The sequence below is a fragment of the Drosophila nasuta genome, chromosome 2R, assembly GCF_023558535.2.
Source record: "Drosophila nasuta strain 15112-1781.00 chromosome 2R, ASM2355853v1, whole genome shotgun sequence".
Lineage (NCBI taxonomy): Eukaryota > Metazoa > Arthropoda > Insecta > Diptera > Drosophilidae > Drosophila > Drosophila nasuta.
This window is the reverse complement of record NC_083456.1, coordinates 27,881,041-27,902,762: the sequence shown is the minus strand read 5'-3', so window position 1 is coordinate 27,902,762 and position 21,722 is coordinate 27,881,041. Positions and strand designations below refer to the sequence as shown.

Below are 21,722 nucleotides of genomic sequence, written 5' to 3'. Positions count from 1 at the left end.
CCACGCTATCGATGTACAGCGACTCATCATTTATCAGATGGTCGCTTGCACCGGAATCAAGTATCAATCCACATTTATCTACCGGAAGGTTTTCTTGCGCTTTTACCATAAATGCAATGCCTTGTGATGTTGCGGTTTTAGCTTGTTTATCATCATTTTTATTTTCTTTATTTCTTTCATTTTGAATTCTTTTATAGTGGTAGCAATCCTTTTTAATGTGTCCCTCTTTGTCACAGTGGTGACATCTAACCCTATTCTTGAAATTCCCCTTAAATGTCTTCTTATGTTTAGTTACACGATTTTTTAGATGAATTGTCGCGGAACTCAACTTATTTTAATTTCACAAGAAATCTCAATTTCATAAGAAATGGCAATTTAACAAGAATTCGCAATTTCACAAGAAGTCGCAATTTCACAAGAATTATAAATTTTCAAGAAACTAAAATAGGACCTTTTTTTTATATATAAATTGTTTATAAAGTTTAATTGTTTATAAGGCATGAACTGGGCCCATAACCTGTTGTAATATTTGATTTATAATTCCAATAATTACACAAAAGAATTTATGTTTTATGTTTCTATTTTATTAAACCGCAACACCAGCACCACACAAGTTGTCTCCTTGACGATCTCACAATAAAAGGGAAGAGAATTGATCAGTGTGACCAAAGGCTACGTTTTCATTAACGCCTTTAAAAGTATATATACTAGATGGTATTTCTGTATGGGAATATGGGTATTCCAACAATTTACATATATGTCAATATATTAATAATAATTTATTTATTATACACAAGTTTTGTCTAAATTCTAATTTATGAATTTATTCGTTTATATATTCAAAATATATTGATTGTGTTGTTAATATTAAACGGTTTATGTTGAAGTACTTCAAGTGTTAGTCTATGAGTTAATTTGAAATTCTTTCGTTTTAAATTTTTTTTTTTATATTTCTATCCTTTAACAATGTTTAATAGTAACAAAAAACTAGGGCAAACAATTCTTTATTTCATATTTTGAAAAGTGTTTAAATGAATTGAATAATTTCGGACAGGTCACGCAGCTGACATTATGTATTTATTAAATTTGAAATAACTTTTTCAACCATAAAGTTAACAAAGTCATGCTTTTATTACACACTTCTTATGCAGCCCCATCATAAGTCACACTTTAAAGCTCTTTTTGATAGCTACTTTAATGCGTAACGTGGCAATTCAAGGTTGTGAAAATCAATATAATTATATAATCGAATATTAGCAATGACATCAAAATTGCCACGCAGCCTGTGCGAAAATCCAGCCTATTAAACTGATGAAGAATGGAATGGGGAAGTGTGGAAGAACTCTCGTCTGATTACCGATCATTATAAAGCTATTAAAACGCATCGATGTGTTGGCCAAATGGTCGAAGGGGGCGTCGGCAAGTTATGTATTTGCGTAGGCGCTCTTAATATTTAATGTTTCAATTAGAATGTCATTATCGGAGACAAGCTGAATGCCCAATGGGACAACGGCTCAAAAGACAATTCGAAGGACGCAGGCACAATTTGGCTGGCCTTGCAAGTGGAGGGGTGAAGGAAATAGAAAGGGAAAAGAAGAGGAAGAGGGAAAGGCCATAGGTCATGGAAGTGTGGGAGTGGGAGTGGGAGTGGGGGCATATTTAATACTGCACTAAAAGTTGAACAAATTGCCCCACTTGCTGGCAGCAACAACTGACTGTTTATTGTCCACTCAGACGGCGTTGACTTTGGCTCAACTTGACCTGCTGCTGCTGCTGCTGTTGCTGCTGCTGCACATACATTCATAATATACTGCCCCATTGTTATGTGTGGCCAACTGTGTGTGGAATCAATGTTATCCTTGTCCAGTCCGACTACGACTACGAATGCGAGTGCGAGTTGAGCATTTAGCAATGAAACAAGGCTGCCTTGAGTTGAGTTGGGTCCGAGTTGGGCGTATGCAAATTAGTAAGTTTTGTGGTCTGCGTGATTTGGGTGTGTGAAATTCGCCCTTTGCTTGTTATTCGTACAAGCCATTTGGAGCCGTCGCCTGCAAGTTGGCCATCACAAGGGAATTGAGTCTTGAGCTTTGCGTGTGCCTCTGGCTGCCTTTCTGCCTCTAATCGCGCTCAGCACGTGAGCTTCGCGTTCCACGTTGAGACGTATCTGACAATTAAACCCTTGCTCTATATCGAAGGATATCCCTAATGCTGGTGTTAATTTCTTATGCTTAATTACCAAACTGAACTTTTACTCCTTCAGCCAACAACAACAACAACACAAGACTTCGGTGGACACTATGAACGTCATCAGCAGCAGCAACAACTTGTGGCAATAATGAGAATAGCATGACGCGCGACGGCGAAATTCCAGCCATCTTCAATCCGAAACGCGTGCGCACTCCATCTGTGGTGGTCACCGGCGACTCCTCCTCGAATGGTCCCTACAACAACAACAACACAAGCGGCGGAGGTGGAGGCCCAACAACTGTAGTTGGCAATAATGGCACCACAGGAGGGGGAGGAGCGGGTGGTGGAGGCGGTGGAGGCGGTGGCGGTGGCATCGCCAGCAGCAGCAGCGTTGGCGGCATCGGTTGTGGCTTTAGCAATGTGCTCACCTCAAGCAACCCGCAAATAACCCACCAAGATTCAATATCATCCAGCCAACAGGATCCCAATGAAGTGATTACCATCCAAGCGGACACACCAACTGGCACACATGGTTCCCAACACAACTTTGGCATCGGTGGAGTTGGCGGTGGCGTTGGCGGTGGTGATTCAAGCGATACACAGACTGCCACCCACCTGGCCATCGATCATCCGCCCAATGGGCAGGCTGGCGAGGATGGCGAGGTGCGGTTCCGCAAGCTCAAGGCCTGCCAGGAGAGCTGCTGCTCCGAGTTGGCCAAAAAGGTGAGTAAACAAAACTTATGAAGTTCAAATTTATGGGTATTTTGACAAAAAAGTTGAAGTTTAATTTTAAGAGGTATTTCTATACCTGAGTCAAAAACAAATTATAAATTAGCATTGTAAAATCAAGTTTTCCATTAGATAATGAAATGGTAAAATACTTCTATTTTATTACATTTATTATTATGTTGAAGTTCATTATTAAATTCTTGAAAAACTAAACTACTAAAAACTGTTTACAAAAAAAGAAAAGGAAAGAAGAAATTAGGTGAAGACGGTAAAATGGAAAATAAGCAGAAATTCAATTGCTGCAATTGGTATTAAAAAGAGTTTCATAAAAAATTAGGGACATTGTTTTAAAATTTAATAAACTAAAAAAGATACTAAAATTCTCTGGATTCAACAAAAAGAAACTCAAAATGTAAGCTGTAATTGAAAAAGTATTTTTCGTTTAAAAATGTTTGCTTGAATTTAGTAAATAGTAAATGTAACTAAGATTGTTTGGATTGTGCTTAAATATAATTACGAGATTGCTGGATTGCTCTTAAATATAATTACTAGGTTACTAAGATATTTGGGATTAATATTTAAAATAGTTTCTTTAAATTCTATAAGTTAATTCTATAACTTTTAAATATATTAAAAATGCTTGTTTCATCTATACATATGTGGTCGTAAATCTATATTCCTTTCTTCTTTTCGAACAGATGTACTTTGGCGTCTGCGTCACCATTTTGGTAACTGCCTCGTGGGTGGGCGCCACACACTGCATCAAGTACATGTATCTGTATCGTGCACCCTACGACGATGAGCTGGACGATGATCTGGACACATCGTCGAGTCGCGCTGAACTGAGCACCGAACTGGAGGACATACTGGCCATAAGCGATTCATCGCTGCATCATGTCGAAGACGCCACCGAGATGTTCAACATACCACCGCGACAGCCCGTCTACTTTAGTGCTCCGTTCTTTGCCGCCTGGTTCTTTACCAACTTCTCACTGCTCTTCTTTCCCATCTATATACTGGGCCTGATATCTGCGCGGAAGTGCGATAAGCTCAGCGAGATTCTGGCCGATGTTCTTCGGGGATTTCGCGAGCGTGGTTTTACCATAGGTGAGTAAAGAAAAACTGAAATTTGAGAAGAAATTGGTGGGAATGAAGGGTATATTCATTAAGTGGCAAGAGAAGAAATTGGCAAGAAGATATATAAACTCGAAATAAAAGTCATATCTCTCTATCTATATCTCAAAGACTACAAAAGCTATAGCTTTTAAGTTTGAGGACAACACATTTTACTTTTACACATAGTCTAAAGTAATTTTAGAATTTTTACAGTCGTTTTTTTTAAAATCAAATTTGAATTGTCATTTGAGGGTGAAGATAAAGATTGTGTTCTACAAATGATAAAAATGTCAATTTAAGTAATTTGCCGAAAATTTGATTACAAATCTACTAATTCATAAGATGAATACTTTTTTAGTTCTAAATTATATTATTTATATGTTGAAAGGAAATTCTAGAGTACAAGCTGTGTATGTAAATGTATCATGGTAAACTTATTCATAAGAGGAATACGTTTTTAGTTATAAGTATGCATATAGAATTTATATCTTAAATGCATTTTTACAGATCATTTTTTGCATCGTTTTTTAAAGCAGTGACAAAAGTACAATTCAAAGTACTTTTTTTTACAATGGCAAACTTATATATATGATAAATACTTTTTCATTCATTATTTATGTATTTATTTAAATGAAATTCTACTGTACGAATAGTGTTCTTCAGTCGTACTTTTATATTTTTTGTACACATTTGCAAAGTGCATCTCACTATCGAGCACACTTTAGTATAAGCTAACTTCCTCCCCTTTTTTTGTTAAGTGGGTCAATATGTTGCAATTGTTTTGTTTGCTACTTTCGTTGCAGGTCGCTTCCTCAATCGCTGCCTATCCTTTTGCATCCTGTGGCTGGTGACTACGTATCTGTATACACTGTCGCTGCATGTACTCTTTGCCACAGATGCATTGGCGTTGTTTGCCACAAATGTTGCCTGCGTCTATCTGCTCTCCTGGGTCATACTGCATGAGCAATTCGTTGGAGTGCGGGTGAGAATCAAGAACATCAGCTGATGTTTCCACTTCTTAAAAATATATATACAAATATATAGATTGTGGCTGTTATCCTGTGCGACACGGGCATCGCACTGTTGGCCTATATGGATGGCATTACGGAGAGTCGCACATTGGGCGGCGTTGTTCTGGCCACGTTAGCTGCTGCCGGCTATGCCGTGTTTAGGGTAAGTTCGTGTCGTGTCTTGGCTATATGTTACTACTACTATATATGCTCATGTCGTGCTGTTGCCTGTTTTGCTATTTAGGTTATGTTCCGCAAGGTGATGGGCGATCCGCCGGTGGGCCAAATCGCGTTCACATTCACCGCACTCGGTCTGCTCAATGCTCTGCTGCTGTGGCCCGTTGTGCTGGCCCTTTACCTCACCGGAGCCGAGAACCTGTCGTCGGAAAGCATACCATGGAACGTTTTATTAGCAGCAAGCGTGCTGCTTCTGGGTACGATTTTATAACTTTATACATTATATACTATATATGTACAATAACAACTTCAGTCGACAGTCTGCATTTTCAATTCAGAAGAAAACTTTTCGCTATTCCCCCTTACCATACGTCTTTAGTTTTTATCGTTATAATTAATTTTCATTGCAGTTTTCCACGTACTAATGCAGTTCAGCGCCGCCGTTACCTACAACATGTTTGTGACATTGGGTTTGATAACCGCTGTGCCCGTTTCTGGCGGTACGTATACGACAAGTAGTCCAAAAAACCTCTCCAAAGGGATTTTTGGATGCCGTGCCGTGACTCGAACATTAGATTGCATGCGAGCTTGTTGCCATAAAATATTAAGTCAAATTATTTGGTTCATACTCGTATGTTGATCTGTATTTGAGTTCAAAGATCTCGCTTTAATTTATCGTAATTTCGCTTTTCATTTCATCTAGCACTCGACGTCATCCTGTACAGTGCGACATTTGCGGGCATGAAACTGGCCGGGGTTATTCTGATTGCCATTGGTTTTTTCCTCGTCATGTTCCCCGAAAACTGGCCCGATTATATAACACGTCTGCTACGGTAAGTACTTTCCACTTGACTTTTTTACTCATTATTACTCTTTTTGTGTTCGTTTTCAGTTGTTTTTTGGTTTTCATTACAAATAATAAATGCTCAAAATAAAAATGTTATATATACAATACTACAATATTATTATGTATTATGCTAATTTTTCTTAGTGAGTACAACTTGTGCGTGTTTTTCAATCATTTTTACGATATTTTTCGATATTATCATTTATGTTTTTTCTTTACGTTATTGCAACTCTATTTTCCAAATACTTCGTGTTTTATTTGTAACGTATTTACAATTAAAAAAAAAAAAATTTACTAACTTAACATGAATCTAAATGAAAAAAAAAACGCTAAAAAAACCAAAATGAATATTGCTAATATATTTGTATTAACATGCCATAAAAATATGTATTTAATTCTATATAAACAAACATCTTGCAGAAAGAGCGTTCGTGCCATACTCCGTTACCAATGTTGTTGTGAATTAGCCGAAATTCGCTATGCTCATTCGGTAGGCCAAAACCAAAAAACTCCCAACAAAATACCAAAAACAATAATTGCAAATAAATTTAGTACCAAATATTATCTATAGCATAATTTGAAAACACATTAACGTTGGCATCATAAGATAGTAAATTACCAGAGATTCTTTTTTTTATGTGAACCTGACAGATTTTTTACTGACTGAATACAAAGCTCTCAATATCTACACACACATACATATATCTGTACATTATAGTTAACAAAAATACACAACTGTGATAAAAAAAAACAACAAACCCAACTAACAAACACCCTGGCTTCCAAAAACTTTTGCGCTCACCCCTCTGAAAACAAAGATATACTCTATATATATAAAACCAACATATACTCAAAACCTATCTATAAACTTTAGTTACACTCTTGCCTTGTTACATGACACCAACTATAACAAAACACATATATTTGTATTACATTACCTACTTCAGGCTGTTGTTGTGCAGTTTGCCAAATGAAACCCCAAAAAAACCAAAAAAATTGTTGTTACTTTTCTTAATGTGTTTTTTGACGCTATCGTTTGATTGTTGTTGACACTTTGCATACAAAAACATAAAAAGTACATCATTGCGTTGCAAAGGAGCTCTTCTTATTTTGTGTAAAATATCTTTGTATATGGATGTTGTTGCCAAATATTGATTGACCATGCTCTCAGGCTCTATATAAATGTAGTTATTACACACCCAAAAAACAATACACAATGAACTGCGTAGCTTGACTTTCGCTGGTGTTGCGAATATTTTACTATTTACCACATATAATACCCACCATATTGTATAATCGACCTGTAAAGACCCCCCCAAATAACCTCTCAACCTATCGATTACAGCACAGATGCTGTTCCCAGGCTCGTTATTTGTTTATTTTGTTTTTTTGGCTGCTTGTTGTGCGATCTGTTGATAGTACACGCCGCTTATTGTAATTCTTTTTATATAACAAACAACAATTCAACTGTGTATAGTTATCTTGAGTTTCTCTTTCATTTCTTTTCCAATCTGATTACATTGTCCACCCATCCATGGATTGAGATTGACCAAATGCTGTAAATACATGATTACAATTACGATTAAACTAACGTTTATTTTCAGTTTTATAATGCTCATTTTGATACCTTTTACTGTCTGCACTTTTTAAGCAGGGCGCAACAATTACAATTGAATAAAATTACAACTTTACAATATATAGAAGATATATCCAGATCGTTATCGTTATCGTATCGTCGCGTAGCATGAACGACTCAGAGTCCCCACTAAAAAAAAAAATATTGTTTTAGTTGTAAGGTTATTTGTAATTTTGAAGATACATTTGTACCTTGATACCTCTATCTCTCTCTCTCTTTCTGTGAAAAGCAATTAAGAATGCGACCTACAACTACATATATATAAACTTATATATATATATATATTATATAGTGTATGTGTACTTACGTGTATGGTATGGTTACGGGAGCACAGCAAAAAAAAAAAGAAAAACCAAAAAAACAAAACAAAAAAGTAAAATAATTAAATACTCGTAATCGTATAAAACCCCCCTTAATATATAAATAAAATACAAATAATGAATTCGTATAAAGTGTTATATTATTGGCATGTTTTCGTTACAATCTTATTTGTTTTCCAATTTCCAATTGGCCACTCATTTTCCTTTTCTCGAAACTTCGACAAACTTTCTTTCTTTCAGTTTCTCTATGATTTAACCAACTATCTTATATCCTGTGTATTCTTCTGTCTAACTGTCTCTTGAACGTCTTCTTCAAGCAACTTTTAACTAATCTAACTATAACTATAACTATAACTATAACTATAACTATACTCTACTCTATTGCTATATACTATACTCATTTCTTAAATAAAAAATGGTGTCGACATTTCTCAATTGTATTTGCAGAAGCATCATAATGCTGGGTCACAATGCGAGGTGAGTTTCGTGAGTTCTTGGCAAACAAAACGAAAAGAAAATCCGTTTTTAATTTAAGCATAAACTAAAAAAGCCAAACAAGAGACAAGTTTTCTGTTATTACATATACTTACTATTAAAAATATATAGGTAAACCAAAACTCAAAACTTTAACAAGATACCAAACAAAATATCGAAATAATTTTATTCTATACAAAATAACATCATTTGATTGAAGTTTAATCTTTCGGGTTTGTTTTTGTAATGGGCATTCTTACCATATATGATACGTATCCAAAATATCTAGACGCGATAACCTCTTTAACATACACAAGTATGACATGATAAGTATTCTTAAAAATATTTAATAATCAATTGCTTTAAATAGGGATTCAAGTTGAACTTTCATTTCTTTTTATTCCTTATTATTCTTACGTTAATTTATTGCATCGTTTCTCAGTTATTGCAGAATACTAAGTAAAATATCGAAATTTCAATCATTTGATTTTCAACTTATGCTATTCAATTAAGATACTCTATAACTAGATAGTTTGCGTAGTTTATTTTTGCGTCAATCTTAAGTAACTCGTAGCGTAGGTAACACGTAGTTTTTCTTTACGATCGAGTAAGGTAAGTTCTCAAACTTCTTCCGGGGTTCTTCCGGGAACCCCTCGAACAGTGCTCCAGTGACCAAAGCACGCAAATATTCTCTCAGTCACCGCACCAAAAAAAAAAACGAAAACTATTTAAAAAGTGTGACAAAAACACAGCAATCAAAATGCAAATTGTTGCAGAACTTTTTATTCGTATTTTTCATATGCTCACCACAAAAGAAATTTCATTTGAATATGTTTTGTTAAGCAAATAATTTCACAATAAAATTTGCTCATTAACGAAAATTATTAGTAATAGCAGCTCTCTTGTAGTACTAAAAAAAAAAACAAATACTATTCTGATTTGTATATAGAAAACACCGCTAATCTGTACTATTGCTTCTTTTCTTCTTGTTTTTCTTCTTCACCACTCTACCACCGATCTGTCGACTGTCTCCCCCTCTTGAAACTCTCTCTCTCTCTTTCTCTCTCTCTGTTTCTCTCTCTCTCTCTCTCTGTAATAACACGAACACTCAAAAATATTCACAACATGTATGAACCTGGCTAAAAAAATCAACAACAAACTGAACACACGTCAAATTGTACAAAAAATACAACATTTAAATCGCATATGCAAAATTCACCACCGAACACAATTTGTAAAATGATCAATAAAATAAAAAATCAATATGATATCCACACCAAGTAGCGGTAGGCCAGCGCTTTGTAAACGAGATGCTGCAGTCACAGGACCGTCCACGAGATATGCGCAACGGCACATCACGCGTTCGTTCTCGCACCACATAAGCTAAAAGTTGGACAAATCACAGAAATTCTGTACAGACAACAACAGCAACAAATACATGAATATAAATATATAAATATATTTTGTAAATGATTTTCCCCTCCACATACAAGAAAAAAAAAGACACCCCACAAAAGAAATAATGAGAGTCCTTTTGCGGGTAAGTACCCAATAAAAAAAACCAAAGCTTTTTTGTACCTCTATTTTGATGCGTATCCCAGGTATAGTTCCCAGTCAACACACAGATACACCCACACACACACACATTACATTTCTAGATCAGCTGGAGTGACGTAACATATAGTAATATCAGTAATATTAACTACAATTTCTAGTCTATAGTTATTGCTCGGAAACGTTTTACGTTGTTTAATGTTCTCCTCATTTGTTTTGTGCTTTTACAAATCCTCTTCAAATTATATGTTCTTTTCTCTTTCTCTCTCTCTCTCTCCTTCTCTTTCTCTTTGTCTATTTCTCTCTCGTTCTCTTTGTGTTGTATTTTTTTATTCACAGATCGCAGCATATTTATGCGTCCCATTATAAACATAAACGAAAATATTATGCTGTCAATACGAACTCATATGTTGTTTGAGCCAAACGCATGATATTATAATAATAATAATAATATAATACCCGATCCTCTCTCTACATATTAATACTACAGTACTATTGATAATATAACAAACAAAAACAACAACATTTTTTGTAGCGAGAGGCGTGTGTGGCTTTAGGCGAATTTTTGTTAAGCCCCACGGCCCACAACATGATAATGATTTTTTATATAAATGTCGTATAACTACTGTTGAACAATAACAATTTTATACCAACCAAAAAAAAAAATATATATATGAAAAACAAACAAAATACTTAGTAAAAAGTACAATAATATTTCAAAATTGAGATACGAACGAAAAAAAACGGTGAGCGCTTTTTACTTACAAATTTGTTTGTCCCTAATCTTAGTTTTAATCAACTTCTCGTAGCTGTCCTTGTACTATATCCTCTATCTAACTATCTCTATAACTCTCTTTATAAACTCTTGTATATCATAATTTGTTCAATATTTGCATAGTAACATTGTAAATAGCTGCACTTTGCTTCAATTGTTTGTTTCTTTTTTAAGTATTCGTAGTATTTTAGCCTACTGGAATCTCTATGTGGCACAGCTTCCGCTTAAATCCACAAATTCTCCTAAATATCTAATCACAAACACTAACACACACGCAGACAGAAACACACACGATTAACAACACAACAATAGATTTTGTAAATATTTAAAAAATATATATATAAAATATATGTGACAAACTTAAGAAACATCAGTAAAAAATCAGTAAAAAAAAAACTTTTAGCTAACAATTTTAGACGCCTAACAATCTTAGTGTCAACTTCTAGTTAGACCACGTAAATGCAGTGCTGAAAAATAAGGGAATGATAGTAATACTATCGACATTACTATCGGCATTACTATCGGCAAAAAATTTCACTAAAATTTAGCAAAATTCTTTTCTAAACACTTTTATGATAGTATAACTGTTTTGTTCTCTTGCATCGCACTGCACTTACGTTCAATCAAATATTTAAAGCTAACTTCAATGGAACAAAAATTAAAACAATTCCGTAATACTTGTGTACATATTATAGAGCATTAGAATTGAACACAAAATGCCTAGAAAATCGAGACAATTCAATGCTGTAGATAAAACTATTTATGTGCCAATCGCTAACATATGAAATTTTCTTTTAAAACTCAAATCGATTCGATTCGACAATATCTAGATGGGGTCGCGGCCCTCGGAGCGGTACTTCAACAGGTCAGCATCCCACCATTATCGACTATCGGACGGGATACATAAGGTCCCATCTTCGTTCACCCTCTGGCCGTGTGAGATGACTGATCTATCGCCAACTACAACTGGGTTTCTGCATGGCGGCAACACCAACGCCAACGCACACCACCAACATCCGCCACACCACCACAGCCAACACCACTTGCAGCAACTATTCCAACAACGTCACCACAGCCACCATCAAAGTCAGCAACAGCAGCAACAGAATTTGCAACGCCAACATTCGCACACATCCCTCACCATGATCCATCGACAGAGCAGCAGCCACAGCGTCCATGGCCATGGCAGTCGACGGGGTAGCGGCGGCATTCGTGCCCCGCCCTCGGGCACTGGGCGACTTTTCTCCTACTTTGGCAACGAACATGAGCACGAGCACGAGCGCAAAAAGTCCGAGACATCCTTCTTTAATTTGGGATTCAGACGCAAATCCACCGTGGTTTATTATGCGCCCACAGAGTAGAATGATAATCAAAAAGAATAAGAAAGAAGCTAGGCAATCGTTAATGTTTATCGTTATCGTTAATCGCGTGTATCGAGTGAGGATCGTGCATATCAAATTTACCTGCATTTGCAAATACAATCAGGCACCTTAGCAGTTACTAAGACACTGAAAAAAATTAATGGTTGCGGTGTACTTACTTACTATATCATTATCGGAAGTAGGTAATTTAATTGTCAATGTTGTTAGTTGTGAAGAAAAAAAAAACACACACACACATGCAGTTTGAATTTTTGCTCAAATATTAAATAATTAACACACATATTATATTACGCTACAATTATCAAAATATACAGATAAAGCTACACAGATTCAGAGACATAGCTCATGATCTACACACACACACAAGATATGTTTAAAATCTCAAAAATGTCACCATGTGGAAACCCAAGCACATTGTAACCCAGAACCAGAAGCAATGATACTCGTAGAGTCTTGATCAAATTGAGCTCAAATGAAATGCCCCTGAATGTTGTTAACTAAGATTAGTAACTCTTTACTGATATACGAAATAATTTAGTTCAAAATTCAAAATCTCGAAATGGAAAATTGAATGAAATATCGAAGCCAATTGTTTTTAGCAATTATATACATTAAACTTAAAATTAACGAAATCTACAAGAAAAACAATAATAATACAAAAGAAATATTTTAAAAGTAAACCTACACTGCGGCACATCTTTATAAGTCTAGAGACATTCGAAAAAAAAAAAAACAAAAAGAAATGAGACATCGTTACAACAAAATTAAGATAGGCATCACCTAAATTTTAGATACACCTAGAAAATATGACCCGTTTAGTTGTAAGCTCATTTTTAGCTACTAGAGGCCACATGAAGTTCCAACAAAAAAATGAAAAAAAGGGCAGATGAAATAGTTAATTGTTTTCAAAGTTTGGCTTGTGTTAAATGTTAAATGTGTTTTTCGTTTTATTGTGAGAGACAAACAAAAAACAAAAATGTGAATGGCGAATATTGAATGTAATTTTTTTAGCTAAATGTTGTGTATTTATTGTTGAGCGATCTGATCCTTGTTGTATTATTATTATTATAAATAATGTGAAAGTCACTGAAAATATTGTACGATTGAATCCAGGCGTAAATTAAAAAAAAAAAGAAAAAGAAGAGCTCACAAGGTATTCAATGACTGACTGATTCGTTTCAAGCATTCATTGCAACTGGTATTTGAATCATACAATTTGTCAGCTGCCTACTTTGTAACTTGTATTAAATTATTGTGTAGCCACATCCAATAAATTGATTTGTGATAGTTTTTAATGATGACGTTTGATAACCAACTCCATAGATCTACCCCCGCTCAGAGGAGCCAAGTGGTATTTACTATGTATTTAGAACAAGCAAAAAGAAAAAAAGACACAAACAAAAAACCAACAAATAAATGAACACTAAAAAAAAACCAAAACAAAAAAATATATATATAAAAAGAAATAACTTGTTTTTTGTACTTACGATCTTAATCGATGTCTAGTTGGCGGGGCGACAAATGTCAACTGTCAGCGTTCTAAATCTTTATTGTGGGGCAACGTATGAACGTCAGTACAAAAACATCTCTCATTAAAATTGAACCCTTCCAAAATTTGTTAAAATTCTAAAAGGATCAAAAATAAATCAACGTTTGAATTAACGATTTATTCTTCTTTATATTTCGCGGATAGCTCGGACCGATCGCAACTAAATCGTATCAGTTCAGCCGTGCAAAACAACTAACCGCGATCTAAGAACAACGTGGCGCCCGACGACAAACACCGGGCGGCAGATATATATAAAATATTTGGTTTTCAAAGTTCGTGTGTTTTGTTTGTCCATTGTTTCCCCAAAAAAAAAAAGTAAAAATAAATCAGAACCAAACTCATAAATTACCTGGACGAACTTTTTTTGCAAAATTAATTGCGAAACCAATATGAATAAGTTTGGTAAGTGATACTCCAAAATTTTTCTAAGTGTCATTTTATTGGTACAAATCGTATATTGCTTATAAATTGCAAGTTACAAAAAAGATTCTTCTGTGTTGTTTTTAAACGAGATTCGATCTTAATACTACACAATTATTAGACTACAAGTTGGTTACATATTTTAAAAAAATCGAATGTATTCGCTTCTGTCAAGGCACTTAATAAGTATAGTATAAAAATTACATAATACAAAAGAGACAGTGATTATATTTGTATATTGGACGGACTTACGTTTTGAAGTCTTTTTTATATTTAATTTCCTTTTTTCGCTAAGGCACTTAAAAACACTTAAAAATTTCGTTTAGTTGTCTTTTTTTCGGTTTTTTGTACTGTCCTACAAACTGATATGATTACGTTGCCAAAATAATAAAAAAAGAGTATAATAAAAAATATGGAATATGGAAATGCGAGAACCACTTGAACGTGTTCCCGCTGCGTCGGATTCTAAAGAGAGACAAACACGCAGCAGCAGAGTCTTCAGCCGGCAACGGCACAAATCGAAATGGAAATGGAGGAGTTGCCCAAAACGCAGCGGTCGTCACTGCCCACTGTTTTTGCCCTGATATGACTATGAAAAATGTGTGAAAATATTTTGTGATTTTTTTTTTCTCCTTTGCCAAGTTGTGTCCAAGTCTCTACGCTACCTCTCTATGACCATATCATTTTTTAATGAATTAAAAAAAGAGCTGGCAATTTTTTTTCCTGAATTGCCCTGGCAGGAGACCAAGAAGCCGAAAGGAAGACCACGACCAAGTGGCTGATAAAACTGGTTCCGTGCCGCGCATAGAAAAAGTTCTCAGGGTATATATAGATAATAAAAATTCAAGCGCATATGATAATCAAGCAAAAAAAAAAAATATATATATACGCGCACACACAAAAAAATAGAGGAGAGCTGCATAAAAAATAAGAAAAACGGCGGCATATTTAATTCAGGCAAAAAAGCCAGCCAGAATGGACCATGGAACACGACGGACGAACCCCGCAAATGTCGACGACGATTTAATATAAGAAAAACACTAGGCAGGCGTTGCTTTTTTTTTGCCCAGGCTAGGCAGGAAAGGTGTGTGTCCGTGTGTGTGTGCGGCACAAACAACCCCTCTGCTGTGGTGTGGATGGGGTGTAGGTACACAAGAAGACACAGCAGAAGCAACAGCAAAGGCCTAACTGGGTTTTGATGTTAACAGGTTTGCGATCTCTCGACTCTCGGAGCACGCACACACAGCTGTGCGTCTTCACGGACATTAGCAAAGGGCCACAATCGAAAGCTACAAGAAGCGGCAGCAACAGCAACAGAAGCAGAAGCGGCAGCGACAACGGCAAACGCTTCCGTAATCTGAGCACAGTAGGCGCGGCTGTTTGCGCTTTTCTGTAGCCTCTGCTGCTGCCGTTGCTGCTGCCGCTGCTTTTGGCTGCCGCTTTTGATAGAAATGACAAATAACCAGATTCATTGTAATAGATTATGTCTACAACTTAATCGCCTTGCAGATAAATGATGACAATGTTCAAAGGCGAGAGAGAGAATATGGAGAATACACAGAAGTAGAGTGGACAACTTGGTTGAGCGTTTTTTTTTCTTTTTGAATTATTTTTTTGGGCAACAGCGCGTTTTGTTTTGGGTGTCAATTTTGTGTCTTTCAGTTTGCTGTGTTGCTTTGTCAGAGATTTTTTTTCGGATTTTTCTGCTTAAGTTATAGAGATTTTACGAGTTGCGGACGGAATTGTTAAGATATTTGGCTTAAGAAGGGGTGGGATGCGCCTAACTAAAACGATAGAGCAATGTGATGGTCAGACCAAATAGTGAAATGACCAATCCCAATGCCGATTGCAAACCCGCTGCACCCGCCAAACGGCATTTGAACATATCGTAGCGTGTCTCCTTATCGACCACAATATTTTGATACTCAGCCTCCACCAACTGGCCATCGTAGTAGGTGATCAAATCCTCGAAAGGATACTCGTAGCCCTGCAGACACTCGCACTTGTAGCCACCAGTTTCATAACCACGTCCCTGAATTGGCACACACTAAAAAAACACACAAAGGAAAACATTTCAGCAACTTCATTAAAAGACCAAACAATATATTTCAGTTACTCACATATGAAGTCTTCTGATCACATTTGTGTGTGTTCTTGAAGGCATTCGGTTCATAATACCAGTCCGGGCACTGATTAATATCCAGCTGGAGCATGTCCATGGAGACGGCAACCACTCCTCTGTGAAGCAAACAACAAATTAGTCAATTTAATTGCCCCGTCCAACATTTGCATGACAATTGCCGAGAGAGAGAGACGAGAGTCGAAAAGTCACAAGTCATAAGTTGGGCCAATGTCAACACTTGAAAATTAGACAATCAACAGTGCAAACAATTTCAAATGGGACTTAGGGGACTCGTCGTCTATCCCCTAAAAAAGGGGTGATCCTGAGGCCCGTGACAGCGGCACGCAACCAAGACAAGCGACTTGACTCGACTCAACTCGACTCAATCCAATCCGACCAGTTTTCGGACCGGCCCCTTTTTATATTCAACATCTACTTACTTGAATTCCAGTTTCACTTTGAGGCTATCCCAGCCAAAGAAGGGAGCCGCATAGGTCACCAGCCATTTCTTCACATAGCCATCACAATCAAATTGCGGCTGTGTCCAGTAGCCATGCTTCATGTTTGCCGCACGATACGAGTTGGGATAATGCTCGTACTTTTGCTGGTATTCACCTGTCTCATTGTGTCGTATCTTGATTTTCAAGTAGAACGTTTCCAAATCATCAAAATTCGTATTCCATCGTTGCTTCAAGAACTTGAAGTACTTCTTTTCCGTGTACAGCTCGTGTGTTTTGTTCAGACGCGCCAGATCCTCCACCTTAAATTTGCGTGTGTTCAGCTCCGTTTTGTAGGCATAGGGTGCAAAATAGGTGCGATTCGTGAACTTATTGCGCTCCCAAAGCGTCTGGGCCGACCACACCTTGCTGTCGCCCATTAGAATGGCCAGAGTTTCACCAATCATTTGATCCTCGGTCAGTGGTTTGTCCGCCACACGTTTGCCCGAATAGACTTCATTGGGATCCGATATCTGGAAGATATTAAAAATTTGTTTTGAGAGCAGTTTTGTGAATTTCCCCCCCGAGAGCATAGAGAGAGAGGGAGATTTAGAGAGAAGCAGTTGATGTGAACATTTGCCGCATTTAATGAAGAGACGACGATAACGACGCCGCCTTGTGGCGAACCCGTTTTTCGTGTCCTCAAACTAATGAATTTAGCATTTTGGTAATGGTTTGACACTGAATATTTAATTCATGCAACACTCGGCAACACAGCGAAATATAGAAGCTGAAGCTGGAAACTGAAACTGGCATTGCAGGAAATTCGAGGAAGTTGAATTACGCGTGGAAAATTATAATTTACACTTGAGAAGTTTTCAAGAGGCGACGTCGAAGGCCTCTTAATAGGTGTCGGGTTTATCAATTATTGCTCTTCATTTAGCGTGAAGGCGATGGGAAATACAGCTTCACAGCCTTAGCATTAACCTTGTTTCCATCACTGCGAGCGTCTTACCTGCAAAAAGGCGCTGATAAAGTTGGCCAGACGCACAGCCATCTTGGCTTCGTTCTCAAACTGATCTTTGGCGCCAGAGCTGACATCGCCGCGCAATATCAAATCTTGAGGATGGAAGCTAGAAAAAAGAAATGGAAATTATAGAAAATTATTTATTATAACCGACAGCACTTCTTGCTACTTACTTTTTGCATGTACGATAATTGACGCCATGAATATACTTCAGTGCCTGATCAATGTTCAAGTGCTGAGCGTGTAGCGCTTTCGAACCCGTTGTAAAGTTGCGATACGTTGGGTGCATGTTCAAATACTTTTGCCTAACGTGATATGGCGCACGTTCCCAAGTAATAGGCAGCTTTTGAATCCCTACAAAGAAATCAAGATTAAAGCACATCTAAAGAAGCAGAACAGCAATCTTTGCTTACATCCAATTTTGAGACAATCGTAGTCATTGTAATATTGTTCAGCTGGTGCACGTTCCACAATCTCGCCTAGATAAGGACGTCGCACTGTGGGCGGCAGTCGAAAGCCTGGCTTGCAACGACACTGATAGCCACCACGCCTGAAGCCCCAGCCATTCAACGGTTCGCACTCTGTGGTCTCCTTTTTACAACGCGCTGTGTCCGCAAAGTGATTTGGACCCTTGTTGCCTTCGCCCAACGGACACTGATTGATGTCAATACGCTCAAAGTCCATTTCCAGCACAGAGACAGCGGTGTATCTAAAAGAGTGGGTTTAAAATTTAATATAAAGATTAAAAATTGTTCTTGAATGAATTTGAATTTGTAATTTAGATAGAATGATAATGGAAATAGCCAAATGATGTATACTAAATGTGGCATCGACTCTCATACAGCTTGTGTATATTAGGTCAGGACCAATAATTGAATTGAATTGAATACTTAAAGAAAAATACATGCTCCCTTGCACTCACTTGGGATACTCGATGTGCCGGAACTGCGTGTGTCGGGGATAAATATCAGCGATGGGCACCACGGCAGCCACCAGCCACTTGTTGGATCGTCCGCAATCAAAGTAGGGGCGTGTCAGCTTAATGGGACCGGGATTCTCCTCAGAGCCTGGCGGTCCGTGGAATGTGTACGTTTCATTTGTGTTATTCGCATAGCGGATTTCCACCTGATACGTGATCTTGGTATCGTGTCGTCCGGCAACATTATCGGGCAACCAAGCGCGATACCATTCATTAATCTTGTACAAATCGTGGGTGTAATCCTTGGAAATGGTATCGGGATGATGAGCGCCCAAGTCCTGCACATCAAAAGTATTCAGAGTGGAAATCTTTTGTAGATGGATGGGGTCATTGAAATCATCCTGACGGAAAGTGCGTGGACCAAAGCGTGGAAAGGTCTTGTTGAAGAAGCCACGATACGATGACGAATACGAACTGTTCGGCGAGAAGTAAATAGCCGAAGCATTGATGCTAGGATTGGCGGAAACATCAGCCACTGTGGACAGGAAGTAATACATCATGCCAGGATCATAAGTATCGTTGATGGCGGGACGAATGAAACGAGATTGCAGTATATAACTCCAGAAGAAGCTGCGACTTAGCGCCATGTTTTGCAGATGCAGTAGCGCTGTACGATTGGGGAACACTGGATTCACATTCACCTCCTTGATGTCCGGTTTGTGGGACACGGCGTCCGTGGGCATAAACAAATCTCCATGATGCTGTATGGGACAATTGTCGGCGTTGACTTTATCGAATTGGCGTTTGATCTCGTCAAAGGCATCACGAGCCTGCCATTCGTGCTGAGCGAACACACCCACAATCAGAACAAGAACAAACAGCAAATAGCTGCGTCCCAAAATTGTCGACGGCAGAAACAAAACCATTTTTTGTTTGATGGGGGCTTTGTTTGTTGTGTAGCTGCCTGCCTGAGCAGCTTAATGTGCAGCGCGGGGCGTCGCTGTATTAATTTAAACGCAAAAACACAAAACTAAACTAAAACAAACACCAAATTCCAGAGCACGCCCGCAGCTTCACAACGCAACGCGTTTGATTAGTAATACAAATTGATGCTTTGCACTTGTTGGAGGAACTACGCCCTCAAACAACAGTGTTGCAAGTGGTTGCAACCAGTAGCGACGGTCACACTGCGCATATCGATAAATCGTTTACAAGCGCTGTTGCGGGTGGTTCGCTTCAGTGTTGCAAATTGCGGGCCTAACGTGAACCAGTTCTTCGTTTAAAAAAGGAAATTTAAATGATCTGTAAAAATATTGAAAAATAAGGCAAACATGAATTTAGCTTGTACATAAAATTCGAAATAATTTTAAAATTAATATAAATAGAAAAGTCTGAATTAGAATAGCGAACATTGGTTAGATGTAATAATTGCATTGTTTGTCTTCAAAAATTGATTTTTAAAATATATCGATAACGTGCGGGAGCATCGATAGTTTTCACAATATTGCTCCTCCTTTAGTTAAAAATCAAAAGTGAATTTAAAAAGTGAATATTTATTAATAATGAAAATTTAAAAGCAGATAAATCTTGCAATCTAAAAAAGAAAAAAAGTGCTTATAAACTACAAACAATTGTTGTTAAAAATTATAATTTATTTGTGTTACAAGTGAAATTTTCGTAGCAAGGCACCTGACGCGCCAATTCACCGTTACTTTGCCGCCATGTTGAAGAAATTGCAAATTTGCATTTGAAGTGTTTGCTCAAGCTTGCATTTTTATTATTAACAACTGTAAACCCCCAACCCGCCAACAAACGTGTATTCTAATTATGCACACATATAACGCAATCTGCAGTTGACAGTCAATTTATTATAGCACCGCCATGTGCCAACCAACAAAAAAAAAAGAGTGCATCGCATATTTTTGGGCGACTGCCAATGCAATGAAGCCAATGGCCGCCCTATGGAATGGCATACAAAATCGAAGAAAAAACTTGATAGATCGGCATTGATAGCCATAACATTTGCATTATTCACATAACCGCAACGAGGTCAGCACACAGATATTTGGGTAAGTTTCGAAGCGTTTCGAACCGCAACCATTTCCTGACTCCCTTCCCCCTCTCTCCCTCCATCTGCCTCGTATCACTGTCAATCTGTTCTTGCTCCTCTTTTGGCCACAGTGTCGCCACCTGCGCTAAATGACACGAATTAGCGAGCGAACGAGACGACTCGCTCCCCTTGCCTTGCTCTTGCTCTCACTCTTGCTCCCCTTTCTCTTTGCCTTTAGCAGTGGCATCCTCTTTTTTTTTACTCTGACCAGTTCGCTTGGGTTATTTATTACACCTGTCGTTTTGGTTTTTTCATTTCGTTTTCTTGTTTTGGTTGTTTTTGCCCAGTTGGATTACAACGCCAATTCTCTGCTGGCCAAAAAAAAAAAGAGAGTAGCAAAATTTGGCACAAACATAATTTTCAGTTTGTCGACTGACATTTCCGTGCCAATGTGTGTGTGGTAGGCACTGTTTATCCTTGTGCCGCACCTCGTAATGCAGATAAATCTACGCGGCGGCGGCGGCACTCGCATTGTTTTATTTTGCACGTGGGAATCGACAGTACTGTGAAACAACAGCAACTGCAACTGCCCCGAAAATGTTGCAGTTATTTTGTTGCGTTCATTCTCTGTTCTGTTTATATTGACTATCTCAGAATGTAGCAGGGTATTTTAATTTAGTGCCCAGTGAACTTTATTATGAATGAATATTTTGTTTTAAATGTATCAATCAATTGAATTATTGTAATAATTGCAAATATATTGAAAATATAATACATAGTAACTAATGCAAATATCTGAATTGCAACATTTTTGGTCACACCAAAAGTTGGTAGCGGGTATCTGAAAGTCTAGCTCACTCATTTGATTGTTTAGTTTTGCGTTCGCTCCTGTAATTGAATGTTGTTGCTGCTTTTGTCGCTGCTGCTGTTGTTGTTTCTGCTGTTACTTTTGTTTCTGTTTCAGCTTGTTCCCCTTTGTCGTGTCCTAAAT

At 37.4% G+C, this 21,722-nt stretch overlaps 3 protein-coding genes across 17 annotated transcripts in view; 2 read left to right on the top strand and 1 right to left on the bottom strand.

The window, feature by feature from the left end:
- The first annotated feature begins 2,260 nt into the window (after window positions 1–2,260).
- LOC132785738 (solute carrier family 35 member F3) lies at window positions 2,261–13,640 on the top strand. 15 transcript variants are annotated; one of them, XR_009632344.1, is made up of 12 exons: window positions 2,261–2,910; window positions 3,615–4,023; window positions 4,836–5,014; window positions 5,077–5,205; window positions 5,287–5,476; window positions 5,630–5,719; window positions 5,923–6,052; window positions 6,487–6,556; window positions 7,611–7,624; window positions 8,470–8,499; window positions 9,781–10,036; window positions 10,390–10,469. XR_009632344.1 is itself a non-coding variant. In XM_060791967.1 (11 exons), the coding sequence occupies exons 1-11, from the start codon at window positions 2,347–2,349 to the stop codon at window positions 11,768–11,770; spliced, it is 1,920 nt and encodes a 639-aa protein (XP_060647950.1). In that variant the 5' UTR covers window positions 2,261–2,346; the 3' UTR covers window positions 11,771–11,861. The 15 variants fall into 15 exon arrangements, 13 of the variants coding, with proteins under 13 accessions (XP_060647950.1, XP_060647951.1, XP_060647948.1 ...); XM_060791967.1 differs by lacking the exons at window positions 9,781–10,036; window positions 10,390–10,469 and adding an exon at window positions 11,656–11,861; XM_060791968.1 differs by lacking the exon at window positions 9,781–10,036 and having other exon boundaries at window positions 10,390–11,660.
- Window positions 13,641–13,785: 145 nt separating this feature from the next.
- LOC132786815 (heterogeneous nuclear ribonucleoprotein R) overlaps window positions 13,786–21,722 on the top strand; it is a 58,352-nt gene continuing 50,415 nt past the window's right edge. Inside the window, exon 1 of the mRNA XM_060793482.1 lies at window positions 13,786–14,158. Coding sequence (XP_060649465.1) covers window positions 14,146–14,158 — 13 coding nt within the window. The 5' untranslated portion in view covers window positions 13,786–14,145. The remainder of the gene's footprint in view (window positions 14,159–21,722) is intronic.
- LOC132786814 (uncharacterized) lies at window positions 15,783–19,827 on the bottom strand. The gene is made up of 7 exons (XM_060793478.1): window positions 18,685–19,827; window positions 18,176–18,471; window positions 17,936–18,116; window positions 17,751–17,868; window positions 16,739–17,268; window positions 16,297–16,414; window positions 15,783–16,223 (listed from the first exon to the last, which is right to left on the bottom strand). Exons 1-7 carry the CDS (start codon window positions 19,605–19,607, stop codon window positions 15,957–15,959), a joined length of 2,433 nt encoding a protein of 810 aa, XP_060649461.1. The 5' UTR covers window positions 19,608–19,827; the 3' UTR covers window positions 15,783–15,956.

Coding starts and splice junctions, on each gene's coding strand:
- LOC132785738 (XM_060791965.1), top strand. CDS start 2,347: ATGACGCGCGACGGCGAAATTCCAGCCATCTTCAATCCGAAACGCGTG. Junction 5,477..5,629: donor AGCAAGCGTGCTGCTTCTGG/GTACGATTTTAT, acceptor TTTTCATTGCAG/TTTTCCACGTACTAATGCAG. Junction 5,720..5,922: donor CGCTGTGCCCGTTTCTGGCG/GTACGTATACGA, acceptor CATTTCATCTAG/CACTCGACGTCATCCTGTAC.
- LOC132786814 (XM_060793478.1), bottom strand. CDS start 19,607: ATGGTTTTGTTTCTGCCGTCGACAATTTTGGGACGCAGCTATTTGCTG. Junction 17,869..17,935: donor AATTATCGTACATGCAAAAA/GTAAGTAGCAAG, acceptor TCTTTTTTCTAG/CTTCCATCCTCAAGATTTGA. Junction 16,415..16,738: donor AAAGTGAAACTGGAATTCAA/GTAAGTAGATGT, acceptor TTTGCTTCACAG/AGGAGTGGTTGCCGTCTCCA.